The following is a 13,827-nucleotide window of genomic DNA, read 5'->3' on the forward strand; positions in this document are numbered from 1 at the left end:
AAGCAGAAATGTAGAAAAGTAAAGTTTCCAAGGTCCTACAAAAGCCAGATGCATGATAGAGAGGAGAAATCAACTCTCTTAGATCTCAGCCAGGTGATCATCTGGCAGAGGAAATGTAAGTTCCTAACATGACGAACAATTCTTAACAGGGGCTGTATCATAGTCTGCTACCTGGTATCACTCTTACATGAAGAGAAGATTCACATCTGTGAGAACTCTTGACCCTTTAAAACAACCTCACATGAGGTGATAGAGGGTTGGGATTTTTCTTTTGAGAGTGAGAACAAGTCACTTTTCCCTGGAACTGTTCCCTTTACCTGCTGCTGCTGACGCTGTCGATGCTGTTCTGAATGAGACCCCAGTTCACCATCCCACTGGGCTTTTAACACTGTGTGAATAATTTCCTGTGTTAAATAATTAAGTGTAATAACTAATACGGTACTTCCCACACTGTTGCATTGTGCAGTCGTATCATTATTTTTGATCATTTATAATGACATTAAAACCCCCAAGTGCCAGACTGAAAATAAATCTGTCACAATGTTGCAGCAATATGCAAATTCTCTGGGTATGCTTGCTGTGAAGGAGAAGGTCCTCTCTCATTGAAGCTCTTATACAGCTTCTTTAACAGCTTTTTCTGCCTACTGAATTCTCCACTGATCCTCCAGAAAGCTAGAGGATTGCATAGCTCTGGCTGATCAGTGTTAGAAATTTCACACGTTCTATATAGTAATTAGAGGATCTATTTGTGTGCAGAAAATTGCTGGCCTCGTCCTCCAGGGAGGAGAACATCCTGCATTTAAGCAACAAATGTAACACGGGAAGCAGGAGATCAAACAGCCTTTTTGTCCCTCACCAATTGCTTCAATCACAACATGAAGGGACAAGTTTTTTTTGAACGAAGAGGGAAGTTTGTTCTGTATACTCATTTCACTCTTGGCCTCTTCTCTGGGGGCACCAACAAAGAAACCAATCAAGATCTGCTCATGCCTTTCTGCAACACACGTTTTCCACAAGGAAATGGGAAAGAGACCAGTATACTTCATACAGGATGTCGACCAGTGCTCAGAAGGAAGACTTTGATGTTTCCTGACCCAGATTCAACTAGAGGTATGAGCTAGGATTTACTGTGAAATTCCATTTCTCATCATCTGTCTAGTTGCTTCTGTTACATTCACCTACCAAATGTTTTTCACACTGCATGACTTGTTTAGGTGGAGTCACGCCTATGCCATCTCAGAATATAAGCATATGCACAATAGAAAAACTTTAGTCTGGCACTACTTTCTTCTCCTTCAAAGTGTCGGGAATAGCCAGACTTCTCCTCCCACACACCTCCCTGGTGAGGAACTTGGTGAAATCTAGAAGTATCAAAGAGGATTCCCTGTACTTCCACATGACAGAGAAGGCAGTTACTTCCTTGCTAACTCCTCATTTATGGAAACTGGTGCTAAATCAACCTCACTCCTGAGCATTCTGTTGCAAATTCTCTTTCTATATTAACTGGAAGATTTGTTGTTCGAGGCTCTACAGTTACATCAGGTGTACCGTTTAACCTGATGGGCCAGCACTCTAAAACATCAGGATGTGGTTCCTCTTTGTTTTAATGTCACTGCCTTGTAACATGTTGGCAGCACAGACTCCTGAGTAGTTTCAATTTAAGGCCTAGAATAACAAAAGCAGCTGATTTGGTCCTTGGCTAGCTGGATGCCCTTCCATGTTCTGTGAGAAAGTTTTAATGCCGAGCTGCTGAGAGTGCTGTGGCCCATGCTGCGCTGCAAGAGGCTTAATTACTTTCTTAGCCCCTCTTTTCTCTTCTTCCTCATGGACATATGAGGCAGATAGAAATTCTGTCAGGCAAGCAGCACTCATAAGCAAGTCTACTTGATGACTCTCTGTGCCAATCCACTGATAGATATAAAGGACTGGGATGATCTGACCATTCATGTCCAGAATAATTATCTCAAGTATTTCTTCACATCAAAGTCACCTAAATATGCTGCTCTTACACACAGTTTTTAGTATTTACTTTTGCAGAAAGGGCTTAGAAAAGAGGCTCATTCTTCCTCTCAGACCTGTGGACATGAAAGACCTTATGGTCAAATCTCCACATGATATGTATGCTATGCAAAATGTGTGAAACTTCTGGCAGATAATCACAGTAAAGAGAAAGAAGATGAGTGATTAATGAGGGGTTAAGATGTTTTCCCTTTTCTTCTGTATTTCCAAAACTCTTGAGCCTGATTCAGCAATTGCCTGAGAGCCTCAGACTGACTGCACACATATAATGCAGTGTCTGGTCGTGAACTACAGAGATGTCAGAGATTTCTGATCATATGGCTGCTGGGTTTGTTGGAGCAGCTGAGATTAATTCTGGCTGGGCTACTGGCTGTACAGAAGATGCAGAGAAATACATAATACATTCAGACTTCACTCAGAAAATAAAATTGCGATGAAAAAGGAGAGAATTTCTGGGGTAACATGCTGGTGCATTTTGCAATGGGGCTGAGCTTCGTCCACAGAAGTAGGTAAATACATTGCACACAACTTTTATTGCAAATTATTCTAATGAGAGGCTCTGTGGCTGAGATACTGATGTGTTTGAACATGGTGACTTGGGATGTCTGCCAGAGAACTTCAATAGAAGGTAGAAGCACAAAAAGATGCTCTTTGGCTTAAAAGCTATGGGTTTTATTTCAGTTTTCAATTTTCTAAAAATCCCTTTCCATGTTTACTTTGCTTTTTAGCCCTGTTTCTGTTTTACTTTTCCTTGCAACATTTTTTGTGTAATCACTTCTTTCTCTATTTTATTAATATTTTTCTCTTTTGGGGTCTTCATTTTTTTTTTTTTCTTTTTTCTGTTTCCTTTCCTTCCCATGCATTTAAGGATATTCTGTCCGTTCCCATTCTCCATTATTTGCGTATGGCTTTTCCTCTCCTCCAGGTTTCGTTTCTCTCTCTTCCCCCTCCCAGGACATGGTCCCTCCTGTTCGTTTAGGTCTCTCACTTTCTTCAGTTCACACACTCTCTTACCTGACTATTCCTAGTTCTCTCCAAGTTCACTATTTTTCACCCAACATCAAGCATAGCTCACTCTTCCTTTTTGCTGAATGAGGTATATTTTTTCCCCACCCACAGATCCTGAAACATATTAGCTCTCTCACTTCTTTTTTTTGCTTTTTAAAGCACTTGTTCCAACCAAAGGCAGGGTGGTGGCTGGAGACTGCCCTTCCTATTGCACCGTAGATGGCTCAGCTGCCTCTCCAAAACAGAAAGTATAGTGCTGAAGCTGAGGGGAGGAAAAAATTAGATGATCACTTAGGTCTAGAACCTCCAAAGCAGAGAAATCTGCAAAGTAAGAGCCATTTGACAACCAGAATTGTGTTGCCAAACTCCCAGAGAGGGGGGCAGCTGCCTGCACCAATACCTTACACATTTACACAAACTAAACTACTAATTTAGGCCACCATACTTCACCCCAGACCATGTGATTTTAAACTGTGATTCTTTATGCCTGTTGAATGGACCTGAAATGTTTTTCCACGCTGAACAAAAGACAATTCAATTATAATCAGTTTTCTGACATTTTTGTGTGGGTGCAAAAGTCTTCACTTTGCTTTCTCTGCATAAGCTGGAGAAACAAAACACTGTGATGAATGATGTCAGGGAAGCATCCTAAGCTATACAGATATTTCTAAAGGCACTAGAATGAAGAAGTACAAAAGCATTAGATTTCCAAATAAGCCAACATTGTTTCTATGGCGCAAGGGAATAGATCTGATATAAATTTCAGCTGTTTGTGAAAATGCTGAAGCCTCTAGCCTGACCAAGGAATGACAGATTATGGTAATGGTGAAGAAGAAGAAGAATGCAAGTAGTATGAAGCAGCCAGTGTAACTTTAGGAGAGACTGCTCAAAGATCTGTTTATAGGAGTAAACATATGACAAATGAAGTAGTAAAAAGGGAACAAAACCAGATAAGTAATTTTTCAGGTTTGAGAAGAGATATCAGTGCATCAAATACATGATAAATGCTGAGTGGAACTTAAAGAGGAATAAAGAAGGGCAGATGCATCAGGGGAGAAAGAAACACTGAGGACATGTGGCTCCATCAGTAAATAGAGACTAAGAAATAACCATAGGTGACATTCATGACTTCTACTACTCAGAGGGTCATAGCTCTTCCTGGGATCACACGGAATTATTTGCCTTGTGCTGAATATGAAACTTGTTTGAAACAGTGCACAGAAGTCTGAACTCTGCTACATGAAAATGACATTAAAGAATGGCAAGAATACAGAGTAAAGTAGCAGTGATAAATGAGGGACTGAGCTAACTATCTGAGGCAGGACAGATGGCATTACAGTCTGCTTTTCAAGTAGCATCCATAAACACTCAGGGAAGAAAGGTGCTGACAGTGTCTGGTAAATGGAATAGACTTGTGATCTGTAGACTCTGTGATAGCCATAATTCCACAGAGGAAATCCCCAAGATTGCCTTTCCACAGATTTCCCCAAGATTGCAGATCTGAATTTGACAAAATATATGAACATGTGCTTTACTTTATGCATGGGAGCAGTTCTACTGACATATCTTCCCTGGTTTGAGATGACAGGGACAGTGGTAGAAAATTCATAGTTCTTGGACTACTAGTCCTGCCCAAGCTAATAGATAGATGAAATGTTTCCTGAAAGAAAAAGTAGATGTGGTCCATCAGTAAAACAGCCCATTCCATGGAGCTGGAAAGCTCTGAAATTCCTGGAAGAATATCTATCCCCATTTTAGCATGTGCGTTGACAGATGGCACAGCTTCATATGAATAGGAATTTTAAGTTGCTGTCTTTGAGTTGAAAAGATAAACCTGAGGCAGGTTTTACAGAGCAGCTGGTCCTTCATGAACTGGTGCTTGTGGAGATTTCTTCTTTAAGAAGCTCAGACAGTGGTAACTGTGAGCACTCTAGACAGCACAGCACTTCTCATTCCCTTTAGTAGTTTTCTCTGGGAAGAGCATGAAGCAGCAGCAGCTTGCTCTATGCAGGAACCGGAAAATAGCTCACCAGACTGGCTGGAGAATTTATAAAATTATAAAAACAAAGCAGCAAAAGGCCTTGGCTCAACAGCATTACTTTTAGACTGCCTGTCTCTTTGAAGTAACTGGTCTTAAATCAGTTTATGAGCATCAGCCAAGACAAACACTCAGGTCCATTTGGGAGTTTTGCTTCAGAGCGGCACATTAATACTGTGTAAGGAGATGCAGGGCATGTAGTGGAGGTTTTCTTTATCAGCAGCACTAATCACCCCAAATCTCTCTTGCTTATTGTTAGCACACACTCCTGTTAAGACTGCATCAGACACAGATGAGCTGTCTTACACAGTGCTTAGATTTATCCTGCAAAAAAGATTGGGATAACTGATCCTCTCCTCCAAAAAATGTGCCACACAGAAACACAGGGGATCTCAGAGGCTGGCCTTGTCCCTGCCTGGAATTCACTATCCATACCAGCAGCAGCTGCTCCAGCTAAAGCACCCCTCTTCTCTCTAGCCTTCCTGGAGACTAAACAAACCAAAACACAGTTCACAGAAGATGGCCAATAAAAGGGACAGGTATCAAAGGGACTTCCTGACTAGAGTAACCAACCTCAACAGTGACAGTATGTTTAGTTAGGAAAGCCCTTGTCTTTCTACCCCCTTCACATACTTTCTGTAAGTGTTAGGAGATGGGCTCTGACTCAGACTTGGCTCCCTATTCCTACAGCTGGCCTTTCAATAAGTAAATCCTTGTTCTTAACAGTAGATGGAGGGCTGGATTACCCATGCTGATTCTTTGCAGTCAGGCACATGTGATCCTACTCAATGTCTGTGCAACTGACCGTGTGGGGTTTTTTTCACCTTTACTATCAAGAGTAGCAAATAAGAAGGACGTGTGTCCTCACAGAATGGGAGCAAAAACTGGATACAGTAAGAAAATCTTTTCAGAGACTGCCACCTTTTTTGTTGTTGTGCATGTAATACACAAGTAGCGCTGTAGTACATTATATTACTTCATAAAATAGCAATTGCCATACCACTGCCTGCAGAAGGAACTCTGCATATGAGGCTCCTCAAAAAGCTGTTCTGCATGGGCACATCCCTGTGGTGACTTCCATAAGAAGCTTGAGTGATGGCAGCTCTGAGTGCCTCAGGGACCTGTCCCAGTTACCTTAGCAATTCTCTCTGGTAAAGGTATGAATAAACAGCAGTTTGTTCTACCTTGCACAGATGGAGAAAACCATGATCCTCTGTTGCTGCTGCAGACCATTCATTCCAAGGTGCCTTTTAGGAAGTGGCTGTGCAAGGGAGAGCTCTGCGGCAGCTGCTCCAGAGTTACAACTCAGTTACTGCATTGCCTGCTGTAGTTGAAGGTTAGCTGCAGCACCCACTCTTGGGTTAAGCACCACAAAGTTGGAGAAAACAGAGAGAATTTTGCCAGTTTCAGTTCTATGCTCAGTTCTGTTCTGCCACATTCTCCTGGGGCTTGTTGCTGAGGACACACTACCTTCAGCTAACCAGGTTTCCTGCTTTCTTGTTGTCAGTCATAAATCTTACAGCTTCCTCATTTGAGGGCACTCTTCAGATGGAAAAGAGTGATGTTTGGGCACAAATTAAAAGTGAGACAAAGAGCTTAAACAAAGGCTGGTTTGTGGTTTATTGCTCAGGAAATGGCAGACAAATCTTGTCTTCAGCAGAGATCTCATGAGCATTTAATCTTGCCATTTCATCTTTGGGAAACACTATTGTCACTTAGTATCTCATTTCTTTATCTGAGGGACTTCATTGGCTATAGGGGAGAGGATGATGGCTGTGCTGTAGACATGTTCATCCAGGTGACAATTCAATCCTTTTGGACTTTTCCAGCTGGTATTCCTGGGAAGAACTACCATCTACAAATGTAGTTTGCTTTTATATCTTAACTGATAGGTCTCACCAAACAGAGGGCTGAGGGTAACAACTTCTTCCATGCTGGAAGACTCCCACATCAGAACATACTCGAGGCAAGTTCAGCTCCAATCCCAATGTGCAACCTAAAGAGAAGCAGATTGTGCCACTCAGCGTTGCTCCACATCTGTCCAAGTGGTTATCTGGAATAGGGGGTTTCCTTCTTTGGAGAGCAGGTTGAGTCAATATGGAGCAGGGAATGAAGGCTGCAGGCCAAATCCTTGAGCTGAGCAGACAATGGCAAATTACACAAGGAATTTTGATGTTCAAACTGGAGTCGCTGAACTGGTACTCAACATAATCCAGTGTCAATATAGCTGTAGGCAAGTCTTTTTGCTGTATTAGTTGTTTTCATGAATTCATTCCTGTTTTAATTTCCTGTAAATCCTGTGGTTCCATTTTTAAAAAATTTTGTTTATTTTCTTGAAGGTATTTAATTAAAATAGAGCTTGAGAGTTAGTACTATTTTTGGCATATGTGCCAAACTAGAATTTGAAACAGATTTATTCTTTTCATTGGCTATTCTTTCAGGATGGGCAGGACCCAGCCTGAGATTGCTGTCTGATCCTTAGTTGAGAAGACTTTATTAAGACTCTACTACTCTGGTCACCAGGAAAACTTCTTTTATATTCTCAATTTTACTATAGTGTAGTAGCTGGGGATTTAGTTGGAAATTACAGGATTATGGAAAACTGGGCTGAGAGGGACCTCATGAGATAGTCTAGTCTAGTCCATTCCACTGTTTCAAGGCAGATCACACATTCCTCAACTGTTTTTAATGAGAGGTTCCCCTAACTTAATCTTAAACCCTCAAACTACAGAAATTCCACAATGTCTTTAGGCAACACGTTCCAATGTTTTGCTATCTAGAGGATACATGTTTTACCTCTGTTGATTTTGTTTAGTACTTGGTTGTGCAGCAAAAATTGAAACGGAGATGAGACGTAGGAAAGTAAGACAGAGGAAGTAGAAAGGACCTTCAATATCATCAATGACAATTCTTTACTTGTTAGTGGCAACCATGTCAAGTAAAGTGTTCCTTGATATGTACAGAGCTCAATATGAGAACTGGTAGAACGTTTTCCCTAAATGCTCAGAACAGATTCTGCTGAGAACCTCATCTTTCTCAAAGTTAAGAATCTGCTGTGAAGTAGAACTATGAAATCAGAAGAACTTTACAAAGCCTGTGAGATACATTTCTGGGTACATAATGCGCAGGTAATATTTTTGCCAAGTGCCAGAAGATTTGCTTGCTAGTAGACAAGGCAACATCTCAGAAGTGAAAGGTCCCTCCTGAAAATTACAATCCCTTCTGAAACAGATGATAGTATTTCTAAATTTCCCAAGACAATGTTTGAGATTTCACACACACACACACACAAAATAAATAAATCAGACCTTCACCAGGACTGCACAAGATGCTTTTATCTTTCAAGAGAACTACATCTGAGATAGGATAGTGATATTGGTTTCAGGAAAAAAACCCACAAAAACTGTGACTCTTCTAAGAAGAAGTGCTAGAAAGTGGGGTAGGCTGGGTAGAAGTAAAGTCAGCACAGATTTAATAGAAAAAGTAAGACCAAATTCAGTTGAATTGGACAGCAAAATTTCTGAGGTGAGGATGAGGAAGAAGTTAGGTTAGAGGTGGGAGGATCTCTTAACTTCAGTGATCCCCTAAATGTTTAACATGAAGGACAAGCATGACTGTCAGAGACATGATTGTTCTCATCTTTACCAGTGTCATAACTGATGCTTCAGACAGTATTTGTCAATCCTAGTGGATCACGGTATCCTTCAAGATACAACCCCATGTGTCAAGGTATCATTGAAGATATGAAATGGCATGAGATATCGGTATTTAAGTATCTAGATTCTGCTCCTTATGACCCAACTCTGAGCTTAAACCTCAAAGAAGAAAGACTTGCGTAATCTTAAATTATGTGAGGTCAGAATCTTTGTCCTTGTCCTGCAGCAGCTGTGCCAAATTAGTCAGAAGAGGTTGTAGATTATAATCATACTCCATGGTGCAGCTCTACTAGCAAAATGCCATGACCCAATGGACAATACTTTCGCACAGAAACTGGTAGGGTACTGAATATTATCAGTGAAATTTTATATTCAAAACTAAAGCACTAAAACTATCATTGAGATGTAGCCCTCCCAGATGCAACATTTTTTTCCAAAGCTCATAACTCAAAATGAGTCATGCTTGATTAACTTCACTTGGGCCAGAAGACTAATCATGGGATGCTATTTATAATTTATTTAAGGAAAGTCAGAGAGAGCATTAGAATGACATTGAGAATGGAAAACATGTTATGGCCTTAACATAGTGTCACTGCTATAACTTAATGGAAACAGAGAACTAGGAATCTCCTCTCTTAGCAGGTGTTGCCTTTAATTATTTTTATTTGTTTTAGTGTGTCTCCTCTCCAGTGAAAAATTTATTAAATATATGTGAGACTCCAATCCAGAGAGCAACTGTCCAGCTCAGTTACTGGTGGGGTAATAGATCAGAAAGTTTCACCTCCTCCTTCTCCTCACAGCTGCCCCGCACACATGCACACACACACAGAGGCCAGGAAACTCTACCCCTATAGTACCTACCTTGGGTTTGAAGGCGATTAATTTCAGGACCATCTCAACAGTGAAGAGGCCAGTGAAGAGCATGTTGAGGATATTCATGGCTTCCTTGAACATGCAGCTCTGACCGTAGTGCTGAAAAATAGCATCCCGGCACCAGCGTGAGGAATGAAAATATGAGTTTGTTTAGTTAGTTAGGAACCCACAGGGCCTCTCCTGATCTCCCTTTGTGTTGAGGTTCTCTAAAGAAAACCACAACATGCTCCATCTTTTCAATTTAGAATTCCCATCTCCCTTTACACATACGCATTTCCATACCTCTAGCCATTTTGCCATCTGCCTCCTCCTCTTTTTACAAAAATCTTTTTGAGTGGTGGCTACCAAAATCACACTTCTAACTCCAGTTGAGGGCTCGTTATAAATTTGCATAATGGTACAAGGCAGTCTCCAATTGAGTATGTTATCTCACCATTCCCTAACACTTGGATTACTTTCTTGTTTGATTGGTACTGCACAGTAAACAGAGGTTTCACTGAGCTGTTCATAATGATACCAAGCCATTCCCCAACTAATTACACTTAATTCAGGATTCTGCAAAGTACACGAGCAGTTCAAATCATATCTTTCCAATATGCATTATCTTGCATTTGTCAACTCTGAATTAAATTTGCAATCATGCTGCCCATTCACTTAACTTTATTAAGGTCTTATGAAGTTACTCTCCATCTGCTATTGATTAATTCAAGTAGTGTCTTCTGCAAATGTTGCCACCTCACTCTTGATTTCCCTATTTCCAGATCATTATACTTGAAACTGATTGCACTGCCTTAGTCTAAGGTCATCTTCCAGTTCGTATTACAAGGCCCTATTGGTAATTGCTTAACTTTGATAAACTTTAACCCGCTGGGATGAATTTTCATATTCTACATTGGCTCAGAGCGATTTATTTAAAGGAGTTTCAGTTAAAACAATTCAGCTGCAGCTGAAAGCCAGTCCAGGGAAAAATATATTGTTGAGGTGTTTTTAAAATTTCTTGTAACATTCTCCTTGAAAGACTCTAGTACTTAAGGGACTCTGCTTAAAAACTTGGAATTTCACTGGAACGTGGCTTTTGTGTTTGCTGTATGTTACAAAGTTTGACTCAAATCTTGCCACAGTATAAGCCTTTGGAAAAATGTACTTTTCTCAAGATGGATACAGACTCCCTAGAATCTCCAGAGCTGCTGTCCTCCCTGTAGGCTCACAAACATCTCACGGCTTCTAGCTTTACCTGCCCTAGGTGTGTACCACTGTCACAGCAACTGAGCATGCTTCAGGGTGAAGATAATAGTCCCTCTCTATTGCTTCATGACAGCAGGGCAGTAGATACTTCAGCTGAGAGCAGAGCACTTTCTCGTGCTCATGCTGCCTCACTCCTCTTTTGGTACCTTAGGCAGGACAGCAGAGGAAGCCTTTTCACTGGGGATGGGAAAGAACAAGACCAGATAAAGAAAAGGTAGGGAGGTCAAGAAATCTGGTGAGATAGGACTGGAGACAGTGAGAGAAAATAATATGAAAATTGACTGTGAATGTAGACTTCGACTGTTAGTGAGTGATAAGAAACTGAGGCTAGTTTTGAGGGGAGGCTGGGAGTGCAGCAGATGGGCATTGATCCAGTAGAAAATGTAATGGTGGGATGCAAAGGTCAAAAGGGAAGTTGGTGTTGGAGTGCACAGAGAGATACAAACTAGAAAAGGGAACAAAGTGTAACAGACAACCAAATAGAAAGATGATCTTTAAGGACCCTTCTAATCCAAACCATTCTGTGATTCTATGAAAGGGCAGAGAGAGACCGGAAAGGAGATCCATGTAGGGGCAACTTCAACTGAATCTATGTAGTGAAGAGGACTGTTTGAGGGGTCAGGATCTGGACTATTTGGTCCATGGACCAGGGAAGAGACTGACAGGGTGAGAAGAAAGTATGCTTAGCAGGTGGAGCCTGGGACTGACTGAAAATGAAAGGGAGGTGAGAAAGGCCTTGTGCAGAAGACAGACTGGAAGGAACAAGCCAGGAAAATACAGACTTGGAAAAATGTACAAATGTTCTACCTGCACATGGTAATCTACTACCTCTATTTGCTATTCTTGTAGATCCAGCTGCAAATGTTTCTTTGGTGGATTCATGTTTGATCTTTGGAAAACCTTTGCACAGTAAGGAAAATGAATGCACAGCATAGTGGATAGTAAGGCAATCAGTAGCATCAGTAGTGAAAAAAATTTAGGCAAACACCTATCAAGAAATGCTTTAGGTGGAGCTGATACTGCCTTTAGGTGATGGGATGGACAATAGGGCCCCTAGAGGTTCTTTCTAAACAGTTTCTATGGTTCTTAACACAGATTAAAGGAGATACTAGGGTCTTCCTACCCTCCAGCCCCAGCTTCCTTGATTGTCTTGTTTGCCAAAATATTTGCTTTTTAAGACAGTAAAGTCCCAGATTTAAAATTCAGCTCTCAGGTGAGTGGCAATTCCAGGCTTATTGCTGCATTTTATAGAAGACAAGTCAGAATTGAAAAGTTGCTTGTTATTAGAGTGGCCACTGAATTGGTCTGTAACGTAACTGTTAGGTTCTTTTTCTTATTTGTTTTTAAGGAGTTAAAACAGAATTGTTTAAAGTGTCAGATATTAGCAAGAAGAGAATAAGAGGCAGATTCCTCATTTTAACTAAATGTCATCAGGAATGAATGTGGTACAATGCTTTCTATCACGTCCCTGTCCTCCCTCAATACACTGGGTGAAAGTGAGAGTGGGTCTCAACCTTGGCCATTTCAACATTTTCCCTGACAAAGTCTTACAATTCATCACCTGTAGAGTTTTATGCTGCTTACTTACTTGCATGGCCAGGCAGATGGTGTTCAGCAGGATCAGAACGAACATCAGGTATTCAAAATAGGTGGAGTTGACCACATACCAAACTTTGTACTGGTACTGGTTTTTAGGGATGTATCTCCGCAGGGGCCGGGCTTTCAGGGCATATTCTACACACTGGCGCTGTGAAAGAGGCAGGGTAGGTTTAAAAATAAAAACAAAATACAGGGTTGGTCAGCTACCTCCAAACATAATAAAAATACAATGCGTTTCAAGTTTTTTACTGAAATGAAAATGCTTGGTATAAGCACTTCTTTCAGGTCACAATCCAAATGTGCTTATTCTACCCATTGAAGAGTTACATACACATTTACTTTGGCCAGACAATGTCAATTAGTCATGCTCATCTAATCTAAGTGAACCAAATGGAATAGCACATATTTTTAAGCAAATGTTGTTCTTTGAACCAATCTTTCAGCAAGACTTTTTCTTTTACGTCACTCCTGAAAAACGGCAGTGAAGCCAGCTGACTGTTTTACCTTGTTAGCAGTCTTCACATGTTCCTCTCTGTATGTATTTATCTCTTAAATGCTTATTCTGAATGTATTTTCTATCTTTGGTGGTGACAAGGTGTTGTAGATTACCTGGTTTTTGTCCAGCTCACAGTTCTTGTACTCTTGTTCTCCTTGTTCCTGAAATGTGACGATGACGAAACCAACGAAGATGTTCATCATGAAGAAAGCAATGATGATGATGTAGATAATAAAGAAGATGGAGATCTCAACCCTGTGATTATAGATGGGTCCCACATCCTCCATGTGGGAATCAATGGACCTATACAGCAACCTGAAAGCAAACAGGAGCCCAATGCAGAGAAAATCTGCAACTGCCTTGAGGCCTTATAGGTGATGTTATAAAGTTTAACTTCGTGACTTTCTTTTACTTGTATCAAAATTAATTCACTCACAGCTGTGCAGAGTGTAAACTCTTGCAAAAGAGAAGACATGGCTCTTACTAACTTTACACATTTGAACCTGTTTAGGGGTGAAATCTTTCTGTAGTTGAACAATTACAATTTAAAACAGAAGCATGCCCTTCAGTTAACAGAACACAGGAGAGTCTGTGTTGTTGGCAGCTCAGTTTTGCGAGAAAAGGGGATCTCAGCACTTTTAACATTTGTTAACATTGCTGTTGGTGTCACCCTGTGACAGGTCAGGGTCAGCCCACCTGGTACCCTGCATGCCTGTGTCACACTGACAGAGTGAAGCTGTGGGAATCTTTCACCCTGTGGCACAGCCAGCACAGGCTTATAAGACATCTCATCTCTGCCCATATTGCAGAGATAGCACTGCTGTGTTTCATATGGCCCTGTTGGCTCCATCAGGTAACTTGCAACACCTAGCAATACTGGTAAGTGCCTGACA

At 41.0% G+C, this 13,827-nt stretch overlaps 1 protein-coding gene across 8 annotated transcripts in view; it reads right to left on the reverse strand.

The window, feature by feature from the left end:
- Window positions 1-13,827, reverse strand: part of CACNA1C (calcium voltage-gated channel subunit alpha1 C) — a 440,223-nt gene that overhangs the window by 66,190 nt on the left and 360,206 nt on the right. For all 8 annotated transcript variants that reach the window (XM_030480605.1, XM_030480603.1, XM_030480597.1 and 5 more), the window contains 3 exons: window positions 13,048-13,249; window positions 12,428-12,586; window positions 9,583-9,693 (listed from right to left, as the gene is read on the reverse strand). In XM_030480605.1, coding sequence (XP_030336465.1) covers window positions 9,583-9,693; window positions 12,428-12,586; window positions 13,048-13,249 — 472 coding nt within the window. The remainder of the gene's footprint in view (window positions 1-9,582; window positions 9,694-12,427; window positions 12,587-13,047; window positions 13,250-13,827) is intronic.

The sequence above is a fragment of the Strigops habroptila genome, chromosome 3 (genome assembly GCF_004027225.2).
Source record: "Strigops habroptila isolate Jane chromosome 3, bStrHab1.2.pri, whole genome shotgun sequence".
Taxonomy (NCBI): domain Eukaryota; kingdom Metazoa; phylum Chordata; class Aves; order Psittaciformes; family Psittacidae; genus Strigops; species Strigops habroptila.